The sequence below is a fragment of the Coptis chinensis genome, chromosome 4, assembly GCF_015680905.1.
Source record: "Coptis chinensis isolate HL-2020 chromosome 4, ASM1568090v1, whole genome shotgun sequence".
NCBI classification, from domain to species: domain Eukaryota; kingdom Viridiplantae; phylum Streptophyta; class Magnoliopsida; order Ranunculales; family Ranunculaceae; genus Coptis; species Coptis chinensis.
In genome coordinates, this window is record NC_141459.1 from 95,923,129 (window position 1) to 95,950,085 (window position 26,957).

Consider the following 26,957-nt stretch of genomic DNA (forward strand, 5'->3'; position numbering starts at 1 on the left):
CTAATTTTATGCTTGCATGAGATTAAGGTCTGGTTCCACTAAAGAAACTGAACATACCTATCGTCGAAAAAAATACGATAAGCAATTGCGTAAGTTCTCACCTAAAAATTGTTCTTCTTACATTAATTACCTTCATCACGCGATCCTTCGCCGCCATCAACTTCGTCATTATGGCCGACGATCCTCCATCACCGAGAAGCCCCTCTCGGACTTCTATATTGTGACTTGGAAGGACCTTCTTCCCGTGATCAAACTTGAGGACATTGTCGGTGATTTTCAGATCCCACCAAACGCGTTTTCAGTTTGTTACCTATATATCATGGTTTGGAGCACGAAAAACCTTACAATCATCTTCGTGAAGCTTCAACAAGTGGCAACAACATTTCACCATCCAGCCAGCCTCTAAGGAACAACTCTTTATTCATTTGTTTCCATTCACTTTAGCGGAAAAAGCGTCAATTTGGCTAGCAGGACAACAGCCACAGTCCATAGACACATGGAATAAACTAGTTCAAGCTTTCATGCTTCAGTTTTACACTTAGAAGAAAACAACTGAAATGCTTCAGAAAATTCAATTCTTTCGTCAAAATCCTCATGAATCCTTTACGGAAGCATGGAGTCGTTTTACTGATCTTCTGTTAGAATGTCCTCATCACCAACTAGACAAAGTTGTCCTTGTTCGTTCATTCTTTAATGGTCTTTTTGATCATCAAAAAGAAACTCTTGATATAATGAACGGCGGTTGCTTCATGGACAAAGGAGCTACTGAAGCATATACTTTTCTCGAAAAACAAGCGAAAAAAGGTACACACTGGGGTAACACTGAGTCGTCTAGGTCATCAAAGGATAATGTTACAAAAGCCACATCTATTTTTGAAGTAAAACCCGATCCCGAATTAAAAAATTTGATAGAATCCCTAACTAAAAAAGTAGATGCCCTTGCAGTTCAAGTAAACGATCAAATACCAAAACAGGTCCTGAACGTTGACACATCCCCATGTGTTCTTTGTCTCAGTCCTGACCATCCTGATGTTTATTGTCCCTTGTTATATGCCTCCCCTTCTCAACAGTCGGAGGAGGCATGTGCTTTCAACATTCCCAATGCACCGTGGAGACAACATCCGAACTTCGCTTGGCGCCAAAATAACCAACAAATGGGGGCTCCTCCAGGTTTCGCTAATCCACCTGTTCGACCAACCAACAACTTTATTCCATACCGCCAAGGAAATAATCAACAATACCAACAAGGTCAATTTCAAAATAATTCCAATACTAACTATCAAACCAACTGCAGCCTTGTTCCAGCTAATCCAGATCCCAACTATAATCAACAAGTTCTCAGCAATAATCGTGAACTACTACCGTTGCACAACCTCAAGAACCCGTTTTGGATAGGACAAACGAGACTTTCTTAGCTTACATGAACCAATCTCAAATTTTAACGCCTATCCAACAATCACTTCAACAATTGGCGCAAGAAAAGAGTCAGAAAGGCGTGTTTCCTGGACAAGCAGTTCCAAACCCTAAACCAGCAAACACAACCTTTGAACTTACTAATGCACCTGGTACAAGCACCTCCAATCAAGGTGAGGTGCATGCAATCACTACTCTACGATCGGAAAAATGGTAGACAATCAAATACGTATGCCAGATGATCAACCAAAGGAATCCGAAGGTTCCAATGAACCTATTTATAATAATGAACCTACGGACGATTCACCAGATCAAACAAAGTCAACATCTCAGAATTTAGGAAATAAGCAAGAAGACCCCTTTTCCAAATTCTGTCCTAAGGCACCGTTTCCTACACGCTTGGCAAAGAATAAACCTGATGAGAATTTTGCTGAAATTCGAGAGACTTTTAAAAATTTGACAATCAACTTACCTTTTCTCGATGCCTTAAAACTATTACCAAAACATGCAAAATTTCTGAAAGATATGTGCACCACAAAAAGGAGAACTAATGTTCCTCAACAAGCGTTCCTCACCAAACAGTTTCCATCCATCACCGAACACAATGGTATAGTAAAATACAAAGACCCTGGTAGACCAACGGTTCCATGCACTTTAGGTGACAAATATACGGCTACTGTGCTACTGGACCTAGGAGCTAGTGTGAACTTACTTCCATATTACTTATTTAAACAACTAGGTCTTCATGAGCTCAAACCTACCACCATGACTCTACAGTTAGCCGATTGTTCCATAAAGTATCCAAAAGGAATTGTGGAAAACATCCTCGTAAAAGTCCAAGACTTCTTCTATCCTGTAAACTTTGTTATTTTGGATACAGAAGTTGCATGTGATCCCATTCCTATCATCTTAGGACGTCCATTCCTAGCAACTGCTAATGCTCTTATTAACTGTAGGGATGGTTCAATGACCATGTCCTTCGGAAATCTATCGGTAGAAGTAAATGTGTTCAAGTTGATGAAACAAATTCCAGAGCCTGACATTGATGGTGAGGTGAATAGGGTTGACAGCATTCCACAAGAGTATTTAACAAACTCGTTTCCAGAAGATGAAGTGTACCAATTTCTTTCCTTTAGCGAATCCGAGTTTGAGGATAATGATTATAAACAAGAAGTAAATGAGTTATTAGAGTCAATACCATTATTTGACTCTACGACTGTGATGTCCAGTAACTTGGATGAACATCAATCTATTTACTGCATGAATGATGACTTTCCTCAAGAATCTTTAATACTCACTCCGCCCACCCCTGATTTAAAATCTCTTCGTTCGGAATTAAAATACGTACAGCTTGATCCAAATGGTCGTCACCCAGTTATCATTTCTTCAAAATTAACTGACGATCAGGAAGCTCATTTAATTAATGTCATTCAACAACATCATTCTGCGATTGGATGGTCCCTCGATGACATTAAAGGCATTGAACCTCTTCGGTGCACCCATCGCGATACACCTTGAAGAAAATGCTAAGGCGTCGCGGAACCGCGTCATTTAACTAAACCCTACCATGAAAGATGTGGTACGAGAGGAAGTTTTAAAATTACTCGATGCGGGTATTATTTACCCTATCTCTGATAGTGTTTGGGTGAGTCCAATACACGTTGTTCCCAAGAAATCTGGCATTATAGTTGTGAGAAATGATAAAGATGAATGCATTTCATTTCAGATCCCGATGAAATGGCGAATATGCATTGACTATCGCGAAACTTAATGTCGCCACTCGTAAGGATCACTTTCCACTCCCATTCATCGATCAGATGCTCGAACATTTAGCCGGTCATGCATATTACTGTTTTCTTGATGGTTATTCAGGTTATTTTCAGATAGTCATAGACCCTGCTGATCAAGAAAAGACCACATTCACCTGTCCATTTGGTACATTTGCATATAAACGAATGCATTTCGGCCTTTGCAATGCACCTGGTACTTTCCAACGCTGCATGCTTCACATTTTCAGTGATATGGTTGAACGTTTTATGGAAGTATTCATGGACGACTTCTTAATATATGGAGATTCTTTCGATAGTTGTCTGTCAAATCTTGAAAAGGTATTTACACGTTGTGAAGAGAAAAATCTTGTTCTTAATTGGGAAAAATGTCATTTCATGGTTACAAAAGGAATAGTTTTAGGACATATCGTTTCAGAAGACGGAATTGAAGTCGACAAAGCTAAGATAGAAAAAATTGCTTCACTTCCTATACCAAAATTAGTTCGAGACATTCGCGCATTCTTAGGACACGCAGGTTTTTATAGGAGATTTATTCAAGATTTCTCAAAGGTTGCTCGACCCTTTAACCAATCTCCCCGCTTAAAGATGCCGTTTTTACTTCGGTTTCAATTGCAAACAAGCTTTTGAAATTTTAAAAACCGCATTAACTACCGTTCCCATAATTCAACCACCTGATTGGTCTAAACCTTTTGAATTAATGTGTGACGCGAGCGACTATGCTATTGGAGTTGTACTAGGGCAACGCCGAGAAGATAAGCCAGTTGTCATTTACTATGCGAGTAAAATCCTTAATGAAGCTCAACGTAACTATACCACCACTGAGAAAGAGTTTCTCGCCGTTGTATATGCTTTGGATAAGTTTCGTCCTTACCTAGTGGGTTCTCCAACTATTGTCTACACTGACCATGCAGCACTTCGTTATCTATTAGCGAAAAAAGATGCAAAACAAAGGTTGATCCGATGGATTCTCCTTTTGCAAGAGTTTACTCTAGAAATTAGAGATAAAAAAGGTTGCGAAAATGTGGTTACAAACCATTTATCACGACTTGTCAGTGATGTTGATACTGATACCGAACCTATCTGTGATTCCTTTCCAGATGAACACTTGTACTCTATTTTTTCGTCCCCTTGGTACGCTGACATAGTAAATTACTTAGTTCTTGAAGAAGTCCCTTCATCTTGGTCTAGTAATGACCGAAAAAGTTCTTATCCATCGCGGAAATTTTATTTTCGGGATGATCCCTACCTCTTCAAGTATTGTTCGACTAACTAATCCGCCGTTGCATTTCTCGACCGGGAACACAATGACGTGTTATCCTTCTGCCATGAACAATCTTGTGGTGGTCATTTTAGTGGTAAGAAAACTGCGGCCAAGGTTCTACAATGTGGATTTTATTGGCCAACACTGTTTAGAGATGCACATGAGCATTGTAAAGCATGCAATCGCTGCCAACAGCTAGGACGCATTACTCAACGAAATATGATGCCCTTAAATCCCATTTTAATTGTGGAAATCTTTGATGTATGGGGTATCGACTTTATGGGTCCATTTCCAAATTCACATGGCTTCCTATACATACTAGTAGTAGTTGACTACGTGTCAAAATGGATTGAGGCATTGGCATGTCGTGCTAACGATCATAAAACGGTCGTTTTGTTCGTAAAAGAAAATATTTTCTCTCGATTTGGTGTTCCAAAAGCTATAATTAGTGATGGGGGAAAACATTTCTGCAATAAATTTTTTGAATCATTAGTAAAGAAATATGGAGTCACGCACAAAGTGGCAACTCCATATCATCCTCAAACCAGTGGTCAAGTAGAAGTCTCTAATAGAGAGATTAAATCCATTTTGGAAAAAACTGTCAATCCATCTAGAAAAGACTGGTCTCTACGATTATCTGATGCATTGTGGGCATCTGAGCGACTTTTAAGACACCTATAGGGATGTCTCCTTATCGCCTCGTATTTGGAAAACCTTGTCATCTGCCGGTTGAACTTGAGCACCGTGCTCTATGGGCCATCAAAAGTCTCAATTATAATACTAACACGACAAGCGCGAAGAGAAAATTGCAGTTAAATAAGCTTGAGGAAATTTGGAGTGATGCCTATGATCTCTCGAAATCCTATAAAGCCAACATGAAAAGAGTGCATGACAAGCACATATTGAGAAAAGAATTCAAAGTGGGTCAAAAAGTTTTGTTGTACAAATCAAGATTACACATTTTTCCAGGAAAATTAAAGACTCGATGGTCTGGTCCTTTCACCGTCTCTGTTGTCACCCCTTATGGGGCTATTTCTTTGAAAAACGTAAATGATGACAGCGAATTTCAAGTAAATGGCCAACACCTTAAACATTATCATGAGTTGTACTTTCCAGATGTCGAAGAGACTCTTCTCAATGAGCCAGTCTACATAAACTAATAGATTCGATGGTGTACTTCTTTCCATGTGTTTAAACAGAGAAAGTACGCCATTTGGGTAGCCGGGCCCTCTTCTATTTTCTTTTCTAAAAATCCCTAGAGTATGTGGTTGCAAGAGCCGGAACCATAGTCCACAAAAACTCTACTTCAGAACTGAGTATAAATGTCTTATGATAATCGAGCAAACGTGCCTCCAGGAAAACAATGGGTACCAAAAATTTTAACTCCTTATTTCTCCTCCCTTTTCTATTCTCTTCCTCGCGAACTCCAACTCATCATTTGGTCCAAATCTCACCCATCTTGAATAGGTAATGGTCGTAGTACTTTTGCTCGAAAGCGACGGGCGAAAAGGATGGGGTGGTGTATGAACTGTCAAACTCCTTTCTGTCCAGGTCTTGATCTTCTATCCGAGATGAGCCGGTATAAGGTATATTATTGTCTGACACCAGCTCAGCAGGATAAACTTCGTTGTCGTCCCGTTGTTCCCACAGGTTATGATTCATCTTAAGGATCTGACGTTAAAAGACTCACATTCGTCTTGAGGATCTGATGTTAAAAGACTCACATTCGTCTTGAGGATCTGACGTAAAAAGACTCAACATGTATATACTCGTTTTTCCTTTAGCACCAAGCATGGTGCCCAAAGAGAGTCGTGATATGCAACATCGGACATTTCCTAGTTCGTATGCGGGCAATGGATTCCACCAGGCCAACCCCCGATCGGTTTTCTATGTGGATCAGATCAAGGGCGGTTTGAGGCTATACCATATGTACTAAGGGTAATATTATTACTAGACTATTGCACATTGGTCAGGGATGGTACCGTCCTGAACCCTAGGCCCCCATAACATAAAGGTTAAGCCACAGTCTGGCTGGATTGGGTTCGCCCCAGAGCCGACATGAAAGTTGCCTGAGTTAAGATGTTGTGATGTGTTGTTTTATTTGGACTTCCGGTGTTGTTGACACGTTCTTTTCGTTTTGTACATTTGTATATAAAAGTGTAAATAAATAAATAAATAAATAAATTGAGTTTGAATGTGATTATGTCATATTTCAGTGGATGAAATTTTTAATGCCGATTGTTTTGATATCTCATTGGTTTAATTTGGAGTTAAAACGAATCGAAATTCCAAGTTTGAAATTTCGGAACAATTCGGGACATAAGGGGAATTTCTGGAAATCATTTGGGCTTGGGCAAAAAAATTGGACCTAACCCAAAATCACTGACCCGGCTACAAAAACCCACACGCAGGGCAACCACGCGTCCACCCCTCTCATTTCTTCCCCCTAAAAATCCGGATCTTGGTCTCCCTCACACTCCCCTCGCGCACGCGACTCTACAGAAGTGAATTCAACCCGCGCACGCGGGCCAAACTCCACCAAATTAAAAATCCTTCCTCCAGCACCATCTCCTCCACCAATCCTAGCTATTTCCACCCTCAAAATATCATCTACACCGCGCTATGGCAGCACGAAGGAGAATCACAGTTGAGAGAAATTTCGAAAATCTCTACAATTCCGGGATGTTTCACCCATTTTTCGATGAGGAAATTGCTAGTAGAGAGTGGGAATATCTATTGCATCGAATTCCAGCTCAGTACTCCGAAGATTTAGTGTTGAAATTTTACAACAATGGAGGTTTCCGGGGTGATGAATTTTGGATTACGGCGGATGGGTTGGAACGTGAACTCACGCTGGAGTTAATATCGAATACAAAGACGATTCCGATAAACTCGATAGTCCGACTCGTTATTGTCGAGTATCCGACTATGAGAGATTTGATGTTTGACACGCTTTCGAGGGAGAGTACAATGATGGCTCGAAATGCGTGTACCAGCATTCGCCAGACGAAACCAACTAGCCGTCACTCACTCAATGGTCGGGCGCATAACGCCATTGGAACTTCAAAGACGTCTGACGTGAACAAGACTTTCTTGCACCTGTTGTGGATCCTCTGGGAGAGGAAGAACACTTTCTGTATGGTCCATTTCCTGGGCCATATTCTTACGACCGCGTCAAATAGGTTAGCTCCTCTTGTTGTACTTGTTACTCAGCTTATGTTTAACTTAGGGTTCCAGTCCACTACTCCTTTCATTCCAACAAGGTCTTTCGAGAATTTTGGAATTTTCGAGACTTGTGTTCTGGACCACTGGGACCCAGTAGCTAGAGATGACATTGAGCGTGATAACGTACCTCCTCCTCCCCCTTCACCACCCGACTGTTTTAATGAGGCTACCATGCACCGAATCAACACTCCCATGGAAGCCTTGAGACACATGAACACTAGTATGCGCAGGATGTTTCTTCGTCAGGAAGAGATGATTACTTCCCAAAATGACTTTCAGCAAGAAATGCGAAATCGCCAAGGCCGTTTCCAGAGAATGATGATGGCAAATCAGCTTCAATTCCAAGATCAATTGCTACAGTCTATAGGCCACATTCCGCAGTCGATTTCGGCCGGAAGTTAAGTTCGTGGTGGGCCGACGACGAGAAACCCGGGGTTCATCTTCGCTAACCCGAGGATTCCCAAGAGTTGTTTATTTCCTTTATGCATTGCATTTTAGTTTTCTTGTGATAAAAATATTATATATCTGTTGATTTCTCATAATTTTGTATCTCCAGACGGTTTGAATGAGAAATTATTTATGTTATGCAATTATTGTAATTCCTACTATATTAGTTGTCCCTTGATGCATTGGGCCTACTCTCAAAGCCCAACGGTCAAAACCAAACGGACTGATTCCAACGGTCAGAAATCAAGTTATAAATACAACTCTCCTTTTCCACTTTCACTCATTCCCTTCTTTCCCTCTTCACAAATTCTTCTTCACAAATTCTCAATTTCTTGAACATAATGAATCAAATAGAGCTTATGGGAAAAGGAGCAACGCGAATGGGCTATCACAAGATTCATGATAAATGTTGTTTATCATTATTCTCTTGTCACTCATGCATAACATGATCCAGAACATCTAGATCTATGTAACCATCTCTTTTTCTGACTTTCATTTTGTATATTAGTATGGTGTGTTAAATAATTCTCTCACACATTTGTATGCGGGTTAATTATTAAATGGAGAAATTTCGTATTAACTATTTGTGTATATTAGTTGTCTTTTCCTCTCTAAAACAAAATAAAAAATAATAATAATAATAAAATAATAATAATAATAATAAAATAAATAAACAAACCATAACAAAGAAAGGCCATCCAAAACTCACCAAAATAATTAATTGATACACATGGTGTTCAGAGAAGATCGGCAAGACGCTTACAAGGTAATGCGATAACACTTGTCACACATGCAGCTCGATTATTCTATCCATATTCTATTACTGAGTTATGATCATCATTTCTGAAATTAGGTGTAAGTCTAACTACCCTGTGAAACTTTCCTCTGTATTTTCTAACATTGAACCATCTCATTAATTGTATTTGGATATCTGACATGACAAGACTTACTATGGATCCCCATTGATGCTGTTCATAATCACATGGGTCATTAACTACACTTGGAATCCAGATTGGTACAGACTCATAGATTGGCTATAAATCTCTTCTTTTTCAGCCATTCTTATTCAAACAATTTTCACTATCCTTCCCTCAGTAATACTACCAATGGATCAACCAAGAAAAATAACGGCAGAGAAAGACTACCTGAAAACTTTCGAAGATGGCCGGTTTTCTCCTTATTTTGACACCGAAATCATACGTCGCGGATGGACGCCTCTTCTATATCATTCAGCAGCTGGTTATTCCCGAGAATTGGTTTTGATGTTCTACCAATTTAGCGGATCTGAAAATGGAAAATTCTACTTCAATGCCTATGGACAACGTTCGGAATTGACTAAGGAAATGATCTCCGACATACTTCAAATCCCAATGAATACCCAGGAGTCCCTTTTTCAAGAGTCATCATTTGATTCCGCCAAAACTTTACTACGAGCTACCATATCTCATGACGAAGTCGGAAATACACATCACATTGTTCTTCAATGCTCTTTGAAACAGAATCAACGTGTTGTGCTCCACTGGTTGGGACACAATGTGGTAGGTACATCACACCAATCAGAAGTCACAAAGCCTCAACTTCACCTACTTTGGATTTTGGACTCAAAGAGATGACTTTTGTCTAATCCAACACCTCCGAATGTAATCACCAAGAAAACAAGAAGGTCAAGACACCTACCCACTTTTAGTAACGCAGATTATGATGCGTTGGGGTTATCCAAGAATTTCTCCGAGACACCCCTTCAAAGAGCACATATAAAAGTACTCCAAACAAACTACTCCGTTGGTTTTGGACTCGATACTGATAGATGAACGAATCGACCCAAGCTCAAATTTCGACCATTTATTTGATGAAAATGCCATCTTTGAACATTATTAATCCCATGGAAGGCATTAAACTTCTTCATCATGGTTTGAGGGAACTACACACTCGTCGAGAATATCATCATCACAACTCTTCAGATTTCCAAGATCGTCAAGCAATGCATGATGTTGAACAGGGGAGGAGATCTTGGAAAATCATTCTCGATCCTTGCAAAATCACGCCTCCTAATGGAAAATCAAATCAGACTCTCTGCCAGCCAAGGGGACATTCAGATGCAACTTGGCCAACAAATGGAAGAATTAAAAACGGTTGGTGCTATATATCGCCTCCAAGATCAACATAACAATCCATAATTTTCTAATATTACTAAGTCAATAAATAAATACCGTGATATGTTATTACATTTTTCGTCAGATTATGAATTTTGTCTTACTTTTTGTGTCTTCTTTTGTATGAAATGCTTAATAGGATTGTCATCATTTGCGTTGTGACTAATATAATTTAACATGTGCTTACGGGGAGGGTCTATTCTCTTACATACTCATTTATCCATCCGGTTTGCCTTTGTCGTTACCTATTTCTTTTTACTTCATCCACTATGACATCTTCATCAATTACATCTTCATCAAACATGGTATCTCCCAAACTCATTCCCGAAAGCAATCCTTTCAGTCTATGATGGATTCTAATACCTATGGCCATCTCTTCCGTGACTACATTACAAACATCGGATGGTCTTCCCTAATTCTTCAACCCGACCAAACTTATTCTCCGAAGTTTGGCTGCATACTTTTATGCTAATATGGAAGACACACAAAGATTCAACCATGCACATGGTTTCTACTTAGACGGGTTCACAATCCAAGTTGGTGACACACCTCATATCTTTTTCGAACAACAACTTGCACTAACTTTGGATCTTCCATATCACTTAACTGTTACATCATGGCATTACATCTATCATAATTCTTACCGTTCCTTTCGATTGGAAAGCGCCGCGTGAAACTTACGGTGATGGTCTTGAGATTAAAGAAGGAAATGGCCATGTGGCATGGCATGGACGCCACCATTCCCTTAGCAAGCATGACCATGAACATGGGGACTGCGCGATGTTATTTTACTCCCGAACATTATGGGAGCTTGGCATTTTTCTACCGCCAATGAGGTCGCTTAAGCGTCAGATTCGTGCACTAGCTCAAAGGTCATACATTATTTAACATCATAGGTTGTGTTATCTCCAACCTGAAATGAGCTCGCGCGACTTTTCGGGATCAAGATATACTTTTACGGTCACCGCTTGCCTAATCATGAAGACACATTTCCACGTTTGCGGCTACTTTTCATGATCTGGGTCAAGGTAGATTCTATGTGCCCAAAGAAACGTAATCATTCGCTCATTGAGGTTTCGCAATGGAATCGCCCCGCCAAGACACGAGGCATGTTCGTTGTTACCCGAAGGATGAAAATATGAAGACACATTTGAGGAAATCTGAAACGAAGAATGGGCAAAATTTGGCGACTATTATCTTTTTTGGCGTGATGCTAAGGAAATGCATTTCCTTCAAGAGGACGCCTTGAACTTCACATCCTGGCGGATGGGAAACTTGAGCTTGCCATTGTACATACATCTAGCTAAACCTTATGTTTGGTGTGCTATTGTTTTTCATGTTTCGTATGCTATTGTTTTTATTTTAGCGGTGCTATGTTTAGTGTGCTATTGAACATTTTCTTGTTCTTTTCCGAATAATATATTATGTTCTCCAACCTTTTCGTTCCAAAGAATCTAGCCCTAATTTTGCTCACGGTTCTCGTGTACTTTCTCTCTTTAATTATTAATACTTCGAGGACTAAGCATCATTCGTTAGGGGTGCTTTAACCCTCAGAGCAAATATTAGGCAAATTGTAACCTGTATATAGTTTTTTTATTTTCATGTTAATAATTGTACTTAGTGACAAAGTCTTGTTTCCTTTTCAATGATGAAAATTGTCTAGAAATCTCACATTAGTATCCGAATAGGATTTGTTTTTAAGAAACTTAAGATAATATGTATGCAATAGTTTAAACATCTTTTCATGAACATTCATGTATTGAGTATCATCGATTGTACATAGCAAGAAGTTTCGGAACCAACGGTTAGTTACTTAAACTATAAATCCTGTGGAGAATCTAACCAAAAACCTTGACATGAGTGATTTGTGTGTGATGACACAGAGGAGTAGTTTTCCGACATTAGAGAAAATCACGATCTACTTACTTGATCACCACCAACCCTAGGTAGAATTTAGGCCATCTTTGGATCGACATAGCTAAAAATTCTTACCTGTTACAAATTTTACCGCTAGTCACTCCACTGAACCTTTCATCAAACCTTTCACTTTCACCAAAAAAAAAAATAAAAAAATAAAAATAAAAATCCTTACCCATCTATTAAACCAAATAAAATAACCTACCTAAGTAATGAGTATGAGAAATAGGATGAAATGTGGAAAGAATAAAGAGAAAGACTTGTCCCAAATAAAAGTCAGTTACTTGTTTCAGGAAAGAAAAATATAATCATGTTCTTAAGTCATCTAAAAAAAAATCCATTAGAGGCTTAAGAACAAGGTTGGAAAACTCAGTTAGAAGAAGGAAAGAAAACAAGGATTTCTCTAGTGTAAATATATGAAGACCCTATTCTCTCATACTCGTAAATTTTAATTATCCATTTCCATTTTCTTGTACACTATCACCTAAGCCCCACAATACCTAATAAAGACCTCTAGCTCAATTAGGAGTAGGTTGGTGTGATAATAAGTAGTAGACGTGATTGATCGACATCGGCTCCTCTGACTGTCATTGAGATGTGAGGAAACGTGTACCCACCGCATTAATCGGAGTTAACAAAACCTCGAGTGGAAAATTTTTGAGTGAAATTGTGTTTTGACACATACCTGTGAGAACCCATTTAGGTACACTCTCCAAATGATTCAGAAACAACCCTGCTAGTACATTTCAATGAAAAGTTCACTGCATGCATAATCATATGTAGATGTTTTAATTATTGAATACATATTAACTTGAGTTTCAAAGAAATCAATCCTCGCTCCCTCGCTAAGGAGATGTATGGATATCTCGTGGATTAATTTAGGAAACGAAGTTTCACACCGAAGTCGCCAGTAGTATAAATGAAGTTTGTGAGTATCTTCTCCGAAAACTCTCACGGGGCTATAACTCGCCCACCGGGAATTCCTAGTGGTTTAAGGCCTCACTGCATATGGTCAATGCAACCGCACTCGCGAAACGAGAATTAGTTAGGACTACACATTTTTGGCCACTTATCTGTTTTAATGTCTCTTCTTTGCTTTAGGACAAGGAAAGTGCTGTTTGGGGGTAGTGTGATAAGCACCCAAAAGTGTATTATGAAACCCCGTTGAGACATATAAATTTGGTTAACTATGTATTTAATAATCATGAAATAAATATGTTTTCATACTTTTGTAGGTATTCGCAGTAAACATGGAAATATGGTTTAAACCTGCGATAAAGCACGAGGAACGACATATATATGAATTCTTCCAAATCCGCACAGAAGCATCAAACTTCCGAAGCTCCTATCTCTTGAACCAGGACTCCGAATGCGACAAGTGAGCTGCTCAAACAATCAGGGCGATAAACTCTACGCATCGGCGGGAAGTTGTAAAATTGCCCAAAGACCGGACCGCCACTGGACTGCACATAGGACCCACTATACGGGCCCGTAAGATTGGATGAGTTATCAATCATGGAGCATGTCAAGACAAAAATGACAAATTATTGGTGCAAAGTTGACACCTTGCATGTAATTAACTAGATTAGGTGTTAATAGTAAAAAAAAAGGCAAGGTGTCACTTTGTTTTAATGTGGTGGATAAAAATGAAGTAAATGTGGTTTGATGTTTCACATGGGAGGAAATGAGATGTCTCTCAAATGAAGAAGAAAACAAAACAAGGGGGGGACACTCCATTTACTCCCTTGACTTCTTTTCCTTATCTTGTATTATTTTAGTTCCTTAGTCATTTTTATTATTTAGTTTTAGTTTTTGTAAGAAAAGCTTGTAATAGTTTTAATGGAGGAAACTTTGGTTTTCTTCTAGAAAATAAATAAAAAGCAACTGAGTTTAGTTAGTTTTTCTTCTTCCTCTTTCTCTCTCTCTTTTTCTTCTTCTAGTTTGTAATCCTTTATCCCAAGGATCATGAGCTAACTTCCCTTTTGGGGAGTTAAGCCAACTCATGTGAGGGAAAATAATTATTGTTGGCTTGGTAGGTTGTTAGGAAGAACAACTAGACCTACATCCTATCCCAAAATGATAGTTGGTGTAGTGTCTAGTTAGAAATCAAGTAATGAGCTTAGAGATAAGTCATTGCTTGATTCCAATTGCTAACATGTATGAGTTTAGAAATGAGCCATACATGTTAGGGATCAAGTTTTCGTCCATTAGGGCTTGTCTATGAGTCTAGGAAGAATCAAATGAACATTTTCAAATCAACAACTAAATGTTATTTTCACATGAGGAGGATTAGCTCTCCACCTTTTCTTTAGCAAATTGTATTTTGTCTTAGTTGCATATTTCGAATCTTAATGTTTTTCTTTAGTGTTTGTGTAGGAAAGAAACCTAGTATTAATATAAACTTACTCACTAGTTCCCTAAGAGTAACAACCAAGTTATAGTTGTCCTAACCTTTAGGTTGGTTCGATCCTTACTTCAACTTTACGAACGCGAAGATCATGAGTAAGGAACTTTGAATTCGCTTTTGCATCAAATTAGAGAGTCAAATCTCTAACGTAGTAAAAAGCTAATATCACCGGTCCTTCTCCAGCTTGGCATACTTGGCTATCCAGCCGTCGGGCCCCTGAATTTCCTGCTTCGCGACCTCCAGAGATTCTAGTGTGCTGGTGAGACCGCGCAACACATAGCCGACATCCAGACTCAGCTGAAAGTATAACTTGTTAACAAGATATATAAAAACACAGATAGGAGAAGAGGGAAAGAGACAAACCTTTTCCTAGCCATAGTAGATAGAGGCTCTATGAGAGGCCAGTGAGCCAGAGTCACCGTAGGCTTGATCCTTGGGAAGATGAGAGCTGAAGAAGAGGGATGCTGCGATGGCAGGGTTCTCCAAAGCTGAGTCACAAATAGTAATAGCGCGATCTCTAGCCTTGAACTGAGGCTGCCAAATGTCAACCGCACCAGAGGATAGGGCCCCCGATTGGCAGGGGTCTTTCCCATGACGGCGTGCTGGAGCTAAGGGTCGCGCTAGTGCAACATGGGCTTCAACAGGGTTTGGTGGCGCGGTCCGGGCCTTTTTTGCTGGGGGGCTCTTGGGCGCAACCTCGGTGGGCTCATCACTTTCTGAGTCGCTTTCCCACAATTTTAGCTTGTTGGGGGCCATGGCAGCGGCAGGAACAGTAGAGGGGGGATGAGCAAAATCGTCTTCCCAGTCCGCTAAAGCGGAATACGAAGAAGGGGCGGCGGTATTTGGGGCAGCTGTGTGTAGGGGTGCCAACGGGTCGGTTTTGGGTCGGGTCTTAGCAGTTTCGGTTTGGGTTTTACTATTTGCGGCTTTATCAATTTCGGTTCTCAACGGTTTTAGTATGAGAATTATAGAACCCAACCCAAAACCATAAAAATCCAAGGGTTTTTATCGGTTTCAGTTCTAATTCAAGTCTTTATTATTTATTATGATTATTAAACAATTTCAATTATTTAAATACTAAAACTTGCATTGTTTTTTTTTTTGTTTTTTTATTTTCCTACACGATAATATTTTATATATAATTAGTGATGTATTAACAATCATATTTACATCAATTTATGAATATGTATCAATCATACACGTTAAAACATTTACTATTCATGTGATAATTTAAACCTTTGATATAGAACTTAAAATAATCAAATATCTAACCTTATAATTTTGATTTTTTTTTTAACGTACATACACATATATTTGTTTCCTTGTATTAACTCGATCGTGTACACGTGCAATCACATATATTTGTTACATTGATATATTTTACGTGCATACACATATATTTGTACACGTATATTAACTCGCATTTTAAATCAAACATGCGAGTACATGCATCTTACAATTACACCTCATCACTAATTTTTAACATGAACACTATATATTGGTTTATAATAAGTGCGTGTACCACAATATATCAAGCATGTGTATCATATTTAAATATACACGTGCATAAGTTAATAAATATAAAATGTATTAGTTAATTCCTAATATACACGTTGGATATTATTATTAACAATCTATGATACACTTGTTTAACTTATAATTATAAAATATACATTTAACAACACACATTTACTATTATGCTATATATATTTAATAGACTTTTACACGTAAAAAATATATTTTATATTATGATATATGAGTTTGATTATCTTAAATGTAATATAATATTAAATTTTATATATCAAAATCATAATAATCGGTTTCGGTTTCGGTTTGGGTACCCCACGGGTTTTTTACTATTCGGTTCAACGATTTCGGTTCTTTATCGGTTCTTTTTAATGACCCATTTTAAATGGGTCTAACTTTTTAAGACCCATAACCGGAACATTCGGTTTCGGTTTTGGGTAATCGGGTACCCATTGGCCCCCTAGCTGTGTGGGATTGAGCGGCGGATCGTCAGGCAACGGCTTGGGAGTGGTAGATCTTGGTGGTGTACTTGAAGGACTTGTGAGCCTTTCTTTTAGGGAGGGGTGAGGATTTGGGGTGTTTTTCTTTGGGAGGTGGCGGGCGATATAGGGGGCCTTGGTATTTACCAATGTTTTTCAACGAGGGATCGAGTAGAAGAGGGTTGCCTTTTTCTGGATCGATGGGCACTTCCCAAATCACGGAGTCTTTGACTCTTTGAAAGATTTCGGATGAGATGCCAGTGTAAATTTGGGATCGCGAGTCAGGTCTCCAACCTGAATCAGAAAAGAAAGACAAATTAAAATCAAAGTTAGAAAGTAGCACTGCGAATCAAAAGATTTTATGTACCACGTTTAAGGAAACTGAGATTCCTCAGAGAAACTTCAGATGGAAAGTCCGCGGAGATTAAACTACCCGACACATACAAAGGATAGTAATGCCAGACCTTATTAGAAGTTGTGATGTGGAGGACAAAAGACTTCTTCTGCGGACGCGTACAGAAGGATTGATACCCTATACTACCAAGTTTGGTGCTCTTCTTTATATAATAGTGAACTATCATATCACATAGTTGGATTTTAGGAGAATGGGTTTCATTGTAGTGATTCGCGGCATATAGGATACGCCAGAAGTTACCTATGCCTTGACATGGTGGAATATTGAAGTGGTTGCATACCTCGATATCAAGAAGGGTTAATGGAAAACGCAAGCCAGCCGCTATCTGACCTACGGTAGCGATAAGACAACCTAGCCGCGGCTTTACCAAATGAGGGAACTAGGTGACGCCAGACACGTGCTCAAGGACCACGTCGGCTGGGATACCATAAGTAGCTTTATTAACTGCATCTAAGTTAGGTCTACAGTGGTATGACGGTGTGGTGGAAGAGAGGTTTTCCTTTCGGAAGTAGAAGGTTCAGCGGCAGGGCTGGCAGAGCCCGAAGCCGGGGATTCAGATCTAGCCGCAGTATGACCACTAGATCTGGGAGTAGAGGACTCTGACCCATTGGATCTAGTGGCTGAGGTGCTCACCGATTCAGACTCCGACATGTTGGAATAAAATAAAGGGAGGAACACAACTGAAATAACAATGGTGAGAATAAGATACGAAGGGAAAAAAAATGGGAACAATAACGCAAATGACTATAATTAGACAACAATTGATGGGGATAGAAAGGATGGAGACAAACCTGAGATGCAAGGCAGCAAAGGGCAACAAAGCGAGGTGGAAAGAAGACTTGAACGGAGCTAGAGGATCCCACGAAAATGGAGGACAGTAAAGGGAAGTGGAAGAGGCTAGAAGATGAAGTGAGAAATGAAGTGTTGGAGTGGGGGTTTTGAGGGAAGAGAGAGGTTTGAGCGGGATTCAAAGAGACAAGGGCAAAAAAGTAATCTCCAGAGAAAAAGGACAAGGGGGAAGGTGACGCATGGGGCCTCGAAAATCGAAAAGACAGGGTCGATACGCGTACGTGCACTTTGGACACGTGGAAATAATGGCAGAGCACGCTGGCATAGCACGTGCCAAGAAGGGAAATGAGAGAGAAGAGTGGTTCTCGGTCCCGTTGCCTGTCCGTTGATCATAAAATGGGCCGCCGAATGTCAACGGGACCAAGAGGGGCATCTGTATAGGGCATATTCATGACATGAGAGGCTAGTGGGGCAAATGGGCGGATGCGATATAGGAAAGACAAGCCCTGCAGCAATGGATCAGATCCGCGGAACCCTAACTGCATGGAAATCGTCGCGACATGTGGGAAGACAGGGGACGCTAGATGGAAGAGAGATCAACGGACCACAAGAGGAGGTTAGAAAAAGAGAAACAGATATAAAGAAAAAGAGAGAAGAGGGAAAAAAAAAGTAAAAAGAAAAAAGACGAGAGAGAGAGAGAAAAACCAAGAGAGAAGAGCAAAGATTTTAGACAAGTAATCTCATAGGTTGTAATAATAGTAGATACATTCTTTTTCGGTGATGGAAGCAAATTGCGAGCAAATTTACAAGAAAAATTGAGGAAAAATGTTATAATAATGGAGGGAAAAATTATGATGTTCATATTTTATTTGTCGACATAGAGTAATATTACTAATTTTTTCTTTAAAAGAAATCCTTCTGTTGGGTGTTTTTGGACAGAAGTTGGACATAATCTCGTATCCACTAAACACAAAACAAACGGATTCTAGAATTATGAATTAAAAGAAAAAAAAAAGCTTTTAAAAAATTAATATATTAAGAATTAGCAATATCAAAGCAAGAAAGAAAGATTTATCACTAGCTTGCTAACTGAAGATATTCAATGATTTATATCACTAATGAATTAATAATATCAAAGTTGATTGACTTATAAAATTTTATCAAAAAAATAATAATAATAATAAATTAAAAATAAGCATTGTAAATAACGAGAAATGCTGACTGGATAAATTAGTTAAATATTGAAAACCCTAGTAGTATCACACTTCATTGTTGTTATTCTCGCCCACTCTAAAACCCTTGTTCTTCAACTCTTCTTCTTCTTCCTTACAAACCAAAAACTAAACCCCACTTAAAAACACTCTCTTAACCCACTTTTATTTCCTTGTGTGTTTAATTCTACTTAATATCAAACTTGGAATAGTAGATAAACTGTTTGTCCCTCTCTTTGTTTATATGATTCGTTAAGGGTCTTGTTATTTTAGTGGTGGAAAAATGGAGCACAACCATGCATCTCATTGTACTTTCCATCGACTACTACCTGTGTGTCAGTTTGGTGGTTCAAGAAAAAGTGAGGTTGAGTTCAGGAGAAGTGCATTTGTGTTACGGTGTAGTGGGCAACAGAGAAGTGTTTGCATAGATAAGGTTAATAGGAGTAGAAGAGACATCTGGAGGGGTGTTCAGAAGAATCCGCTATGGTTGAGTTTCGATGGACCATTTGTGGACAACGATGCAGACTCCAACAATGATATTCTTGAAAGTTTCTGCAACAATGGGAAAATAATGGAAGCGTCAAACCTGATCAATACAATGGCACGTAAGAGCCAGATTCCTCACTTTCCCAATTGCATAAACATAATACGTGGCCTTATTAATATGAATAGAATTGACAAGGCTAGCGATGTACTGAGGGTCATGGTCATGTCTGGAGGGGTGCCAGATATTATCACTTACAATATGCTGGTTGGTGTGCTCTGTAAGAAAAGGTATCTGAAAACCGCTATTGATCTCTTGGAAGACATGAGCTTGAGTGGTTGTCCTCCTGACGTAATCACGTATAACACGATACTCCGCTCAATGTTTGACCATGGTCACTATGATCAGGCAATTAGTTTTTGGAAGGATCAATTGAGAAAGGGCTGCCCTGCATATTTGATTACTTATACTGTGTTAGTTGAGCTAGTATGCAGGCATTGTGGGGCAGAGCGAGCTATGGAAGTGATGGAAGCAATGGAACTTGAAGGCTGTTATCCTGATATAGTTACCTACAATTCCCTGGTTAATTCTACTTGTAAGGAAGGAAATTATGGGGATACGGGCGTGGTGATTCTTAACCTTTTATCACGTGGAATGGAGCCCAATGTGATCACGTACAACACCCTTCTCCATGGGCTCTGCAATCGTGGGTACTGGGATGAAGTGGATGTGATCCTCTCCATCATGATTGAGACTTCCAGCCCTCCTACCAACATTACTTACAACATCTTGATCAATGGTTTGTGTAAGCATGGGCTTTTGGATCGAGCTGTTGATTACTTGGATAGAATGGTTTGTCGTGGTTATTCCCCTGATATCATCACCTATAATACTCTCCTAGGGGCCCTTTGTAAAGAGGGAATGACTGACGATGCTCTTGATATTCTTCATTCATTAGGAAATCTTGGTTGCTCACCCGTTCTGATTACATATAACACTGTGATTGATGGATTGACAAGACAGAAAGACATGGAAAAAGCAATGAGTCTGTATAAGGAAATGATTGAGAAGGGGGTAAGTCCTGATGATATTACATATCGTTCATTGATTTGGGGCTTTTGCAGGGAAGATCTAGTCTTAGAGGCCGTAGAGATTTTGAGGGAAATGAATATGAGAAATTATAGGATTACAACCAGCATGTACACTGTTGTGATTGAGGGCTTGTGCAAAAATAATCAGGTGGACCTTGGAATTGAATTCCTAGAAATGATGATCTCAAGTTCTCGCAAGCCCAGTGAGGCAATTTATGCTACCCTGGTTAAAGGTGTTGCTGCCAGTGGAATGAGAGAAGAGGCTATCATGTTACAAAAGAAGCTGATAGAACGCAAAGTTCTTAAAGAGGAGTCCATGCTTGAAACACAAGTGGCGCTGAAGTGAATTTATTTCTCAATGCTCTGTTGGCCGATCTGTTGCCTGTCGATTCTTGATTTACCAACAGTTGCACAGCCACAAACTCCATGAGGTAATTTCTTGCGTCTTTCAAATTTCGCTACACTTCACATAAGATTTAATTTTTCTTTGTTTAATTACTTCAAATTAACGTTTCGTTGCATATTGTCTTGTGTACCAAGTTCCTCTTATTGCAAATCTTGTAATGTTTTCTTTATGGATCAGAAGTGGCACCTTATTATTTCGTTATCATTGTTGAATATTCATTGTATTTCAATAAGGTTCTGCTGAATAATTTGTGAACCACCAGCTTACCTTTCTCTTTTTTTTGTTGCCAGATAAGTTTTTGGACTGATCTATGACCACTCTTGGGATTACTCACCGAAGGGAGCTAGCAGAAGAGGCAAGTGCACAAAAACGAGTAAGTAGGATTACATACTCTTAATTTGTAAAGAATCAAAAAACTTTACATCACAGTTTTGTTGTCTGAGTTTGTATCCTGATGTATGTTTGGCATACATAATACATCAATCCAATTTGAATCAAAATGCATGTAGTAAGATCACGTTCACAAAGATTGTATAGTTCGTGCACAAGTGTCTTTGCATACTAATGTGGTTGCGGGTTTTTATATGTATAATATATGCTCGTCATGCTATGTCACTCTTCATTTACTCCAGTTTTTTGGGATGAAACTTTCCCTTGTCTTTGACTCTTTCTTGTATATAACGTACATGTATAACAGATAAAGGGTTATTCTGATCAGTGACCCCATTCTCGATCATTTTTTTAAAGTTTTTTCTTCTATGGATTCTTGGAGTTATTTAAATCTCCATCTAGTTTGGATATGATTTAAAGGTTCGGTCCAAATCAGAAGTGAATTCACTGAAGACCCATTTGACCAAAATGGATTAGAAAAAGTATATTTTGCTTGACACACTTTTAGTGAACTTTGTTTTGTTTTTTATGGTATGCATAGTAACACTGCTACTTGTTTCGCACACTGTTAGTGAAGTTTGTTTTGTATTTTATGGTAAGCTTATAAGACTACCACTTTCCAAGATTGCTGAGCTTAGAAATAATGCTTTGATTTATTACACGCAACGGATTGGTTCTAACAGTCAAGAGTGAACCGATTGAAGCAGAAAGGAAGTTTCCCGCCGTTTTTTGGTTTCTTGAGGGGAGCCTTCATCTAAGATTTTAAGTAATAGGCAATGTAAACGACGGAAATGTTGGCAATGTTTCCGTAAGAGATCGGTAAGTGTAGGGCTGTCAATGGATCGGTTTGGGTTGGATTCTGGAAATCCGAAACCGAACCGATAAGATAATTGGGTACCCAAAACCGAATCGAACCGAACCGATAATATTATATTTCATCCGAAACCAAATAAAACCGATAAGATATATTACAACCCGAAACCGAACCGACCCGACCCGAAAACTATAAAATCAATTAAATCCTAAATCAAATCAATTAATTGTAAACACACAATTGATAAAACTTATACAAAATAATCATAAATATTACTAAAATGTCATCTTATCGGTTTGGGTTCATATCTGTTCGTTGGAGGTCAAACCCGAAACCAAACCAATATCTTATCGGTTCGGTGGAGGGCAAACTAAATTTCCAAAACCCAAACCATTTTTTATCGGTTTGGTTTGGGTCGGTTATCGAAACACATTGACAGCCCTAGGTAAGTGTATATAATTTTTACGATATTTAGGATATTTTCAAACCATGACACAGGAGACCAGTAGAATTAAGTTGGCCAAGAACTCAGCAGGGAAACTTTAAAACAAGATTTAGCAACATCAGTCAAGATTTTTTCCAGTCCTGGACGGACTTGCAGATTTGTGTTTTCATAAACTCTGGCAAAAACTTGTATGAGTGCAACCACATAAACCACCAAACTGTGGAACATAGTAGCACCAACATAATTTTTTTTTAAAGCGAAGTATGACTCAATAGTCAAATTTTCAACTCTGTTCATGGATCCCAGTCTAAACGAAGTTTCTTTTTAGAGCATGCATTTCCATTAGAACATCTTTGATGTCCATTCTTTCACCTATTGGTTCCAAGGAACACGCAACACCAATTCTCATTATGGAACTCAAACAATCTTTTTTACGATTTTCCATACGTCTCTGTTCTTCAACGTTGTTGCTAGCTACATTTGGAGTTCCCTGAGAAAGTAGTTGCATATCGACAATGTTCATCGCTTGCTCTGTTGAACTCATTTTAGAAAAACTATGAAGGCTTAGACCGTCTTTGAACATTTCATCTGTTGGTCTCCTTCCCGTAAACATCTCCAACAAAAGTATTCCGTAACTATAGATATCACCCTGTTTAGATACCTCAACACCAACTCCATACTCTGCAGTACATGCATTTACTTGTTATGCATAAAGAACTGCAAAAATCAATAAAATGAAATCTTAAATCTAAAACACGAAATTTTGTCAAATTTATACCTGGAGGTATATACCCAATAGTTCCTCTTATAGCAACTGAGTTTGTTTCACTTCTAGCCGGATTGTTGATTGCCTTTGGAATCAGCTTTGCTAACCCAAAGTCCCCAACATATGAAACCATGTCATCATCTAGAAGAATATTGCTTGGCTTTAGATCACAGTGCACGATTGATGTGTGGCAATCGTTGTGAAGATAATCCAAAGCAGAAGCAACATCAATTGCTATATTTAACCTTTGGAGAAGATCTAACTTTCTTGGAAGACGTCCATCTGAACTTGGATGTAACCAGTCTTCTACACTTCCATTAGGCATGAATTCAAATACTAGAGCCTTGAAATCATTACCTTCAAAGTCCACACTTGAGCATACTGTTATGATCTTAAGTAGATTTTTGTGCCGAACTTCTCTCAAGACTTCACATTCGGCGGTGAAACTCTTAAAAGCGCCTTGTTCCATGAGATTGAGTACTTTGACGGCAATGGGAGATGCATTTTGATGAATAACTCCTTTGTACACAGTTCCATAACTTCCCATGCCAATCAAATTTTCTGTAGAAAATCCATCTGTTGCTTTATGAAGCTCACTGTAAGAAATCCTTACGAAACCATTATCTGGACATGCATTGGAAGTAGGCCTTTCTTGGGCTGTCTCATATAGATTGCAATAATCAAGGTGAGAATGAGCAAAGGGATAAGTATACCAAGTGTCACCTTTAAAGTAAGATGTGCTCCTCGTTTCTTAGACTCTCGGATCTGGCATTTTAGTAAGTGAAGTTCAGGATCACCTCCACATAACTTATCATTTCCAACAACTGTGACTGCATTTGCATTTTGAAAGATCCCTTCCGTTGGTACCTCCCCCTCGAAGTTGTTAAAAGATATGTTTAAATTTTTCAAAGAAGAAAGGTTTCCGAGATCTTTAGAAATTTCTCCTGAAAAGTTGTTTCGCGAAAGATCCAAGTCTTGCATTCCTTTCAAAGAACTAAAGGAAGAGGGAATGGGTCCTTGGAATAAATTGTCTTGCAAATAAAGGTATTCCAAACTTGAACAACTACCAAGGGTGCTAGGAATCTGACCAAGCATTTTGTTTTCAGAAACATCAAGGAACTGAAGATTTTTCAAGTTTCCAACTTCAGAAGGCAGAGAACCAGTGAAGAAGTTATGAGCTAGACTAACTAATCTCAGTTGTCTAGACAGTCCAACAACTTCTTTTGGAATGGTCCCATTGAAGCGATTATGAGATAGATTTAATGTTTGCAAAAATTGGCAATTTTCTAAGCTTGGAAGAGTGTTACCTTCTAACATGTTGTTAGACAGGTCTAGGTTTATTAACCCAGAGATGTTTCCTGTTGAATAAGGAGCCTCTCCAGAAAAACTATTTCCACTTAATACTAAGATTTGCAGGTTTTGAAGAGTACCTATGCCACTCGGAATACTGCCAGTGAGTAAGTTGTTTTCTGCAGACAGTAGCATTAGGTTGACAAGGTTTCCAACATCCGAAGGAATGTTGCCAGATATTGCGTTGTCTCCAAAATAGAGATAGTTGAGTCTGTCGGAGAAGTTAGCAATAGAAATAGGTAATGTATCTCTAAAGCGATTGACGGCAAAATCCAGATATTGCAGGTTGCTACAATTGGTTAATGAAGTGACGAAAACCAAATCATCAGATTTCTCACTTCCTAGATTGTTTATAGCCAATTGTAGAACCACAAGTTCCTTTAGGCTTCCTACTTCAGTAGGAACTTTCCCAGTAAAATTGTTAGAACCCAGGTCCAATGTCTGAAGGTTTGAAGCATTCATGAATAATGAAACAGGAATGGTTCCAGAAAAGTTGTTTACCGCAACCAAAAAACTGCTAAGATTAGGAAGATTGGAGCCTATGTCGCTTGGAAGGTTCCCTTCAAGTTGGTTTTTGGTCAAATAAATTGCTTGTAAAGAGGAAAGATTGTAAATAGATGGTGGAACCATACCAGTGAGCATATTTTCACTAACGGAAAGGCGAATCAGCTTCCTTAATTGGCCAAAGGAACTCGGAATACTTCCTTCAAAGTTATTCGCATTAAGGTAAAGGTTCTCAAGATTCGAAAGATTTCCAAAGGAAGCTGGAACCTCTCCACTGAGATTATTGGTACTTACAGACACATTTGCGAGCTTCGAAAGAGACCCCAATTCAACAGGTATGTTACCCTCAAGCTTATTGTACCCTAAGCTGAGAAGTACGAGGTTTGAGCACTGTGACAGGCTGACAGGAATTTGGCCTGAGAAGGAATTGTTGTTCATCCTTAAATATTGTAACCTGAACAGTCGACCGACTTCTGCAGGAATCTCACCGGTTAAGCTGTTATTTCGAAGGTAGATATTTCTTAGAAAAGAGAGGTTACCGATGAATGGAGAAACTGATCCTATCAGTTTCTGGGAATCTAGATTCAGCATTATCACTCTTTGATGTCGAGGACCGCATGTAACTCCATTCCATTGGCAAAAATGGAGAGAATCATTCCATGAACTCAAAACCTGTAGAGGATCTTGAGTTATTCCGTTTTTGAAAGCAATCAGTGCCAGTTTATCTGTTTCATTTCCAAGAATGGCAGCAGTAGATAAACTAAGTTGCAAAGCAATACAAATGAGAAGAATAGGAAAGAGTCTCATCATTGAAGATATAAGGATTATAAGCACAATTGAAACCGAGTCCTGAAGGTGGTGCACTATATATCTGTATATGTAGGAAAGAAAGTTTTATTTGAACTTCTCTGAATTGGAACCGTGAACAAAATGGATGATGTGAACCCATCGTCCCACACTTCCACCAACCCCAACTTGCAGACTTCACATACTTGCAAGTTGATAACTATTCCATTTTAATATTTTGCAAATTCAAATATGTCAAGCTTCTCTGACTTTCTTCCTACGCGTTTGTCAGTTTTTTTATTGCTTTAATCAATCTGTATTTCCACTCTTTCCAAAAGGGAAAGATAATGATGTCATTGTAGAGAAACCAAACCAAAGAGCAGCTTTCTATGGGCTCCATCATTTTCTGGTGAAAACTATGAGTTTGTACTAAGTAGAGTACTTGAGAGTTGAGATCAACATTGCCTATTTGTGTTAGCACATGAGATAAGGTTTGAAAAACCCATTCGGTCAAGATATGATGCCCTTGTACAGTAAATAAATCTTGTTTATACTTTGAATCGAAAAAATTTCAATTCCCCTGTGCGCAAGCCCAATGTCATGTGTATACGATGTGAAGAATGAAACTCAACTCCATTTAAAGTCAATACTAGATCATCTTTAACTGTAACAGAGCACAATGTCAAATTTTGCAGTCACACTGCATGCCGCATTTGTAAACAAAAAATGAAATATGTATTCATCAATGGTATGAAAAGAAGAAAGGAAGAAAGAAAGAAAGTCTTCCTACACAGAATGGTGAAGGAATTACATTGAAATTTTGGATGCATAAGACAACCTTTTGTGCACACTACGAGTATTAGTTCCTCCTTAGTATATCTCCTCCA

The 26,957-nt window shown here is 38.8% G+C and overlaps 1 protein-coding gene and 1 pseudogene across 2 annotated transcripts; one reads left to right on the plus strand and one right to left on the minus strand.

Moving 5' to 3' along the window:
* Positions 1 to 19,088: 19,088 nt before the first annotated feature.
* LOC147505907 (Pentatricopeptide repeat (PPR) superfamily protein) lies at positions 19,089 to 21,637 on the plus strand. Its single transcript, XM_086558304.1, has 2 exons — positions 19,089 to 21,040; positions 21,306 to 21,637. Exon 1 carries the CDS (start codon positions 19,318 to 19,320, stop codon positions 20,953 to 20,955), a length of 1,638 nt encoding a protein of 545 aa, XP_086414430.1. The 5' UTR covers positions 19,089 to 19,317; the 3' UTR covers positions 20,956 to 21,040; positions 21,306 to 21,637.
* A 1,149-nt stretch (positions 21,638 to 22,786) lies between these two features.
* Positions 22,787 to 26,272, minus strand: LOC147505908 (putative receptor-like protein kinase At3g47110 pseudogene; annotated as a pseudogene). Its single transcript, XR_015193509.1, has 2 exons — positions 23,443 to 26,272; positions 22,787 to 23,345 (listed from the first exon to the last, which is right to left on the minus strand). The product of XR_015193509.1 is annotated as a putative receptor-like protein kinase At3g47110 pseudogene (transcript).
* Between the last annotated feature and the right edge of the window lie 685 nt (positions 26,273 to 26,957).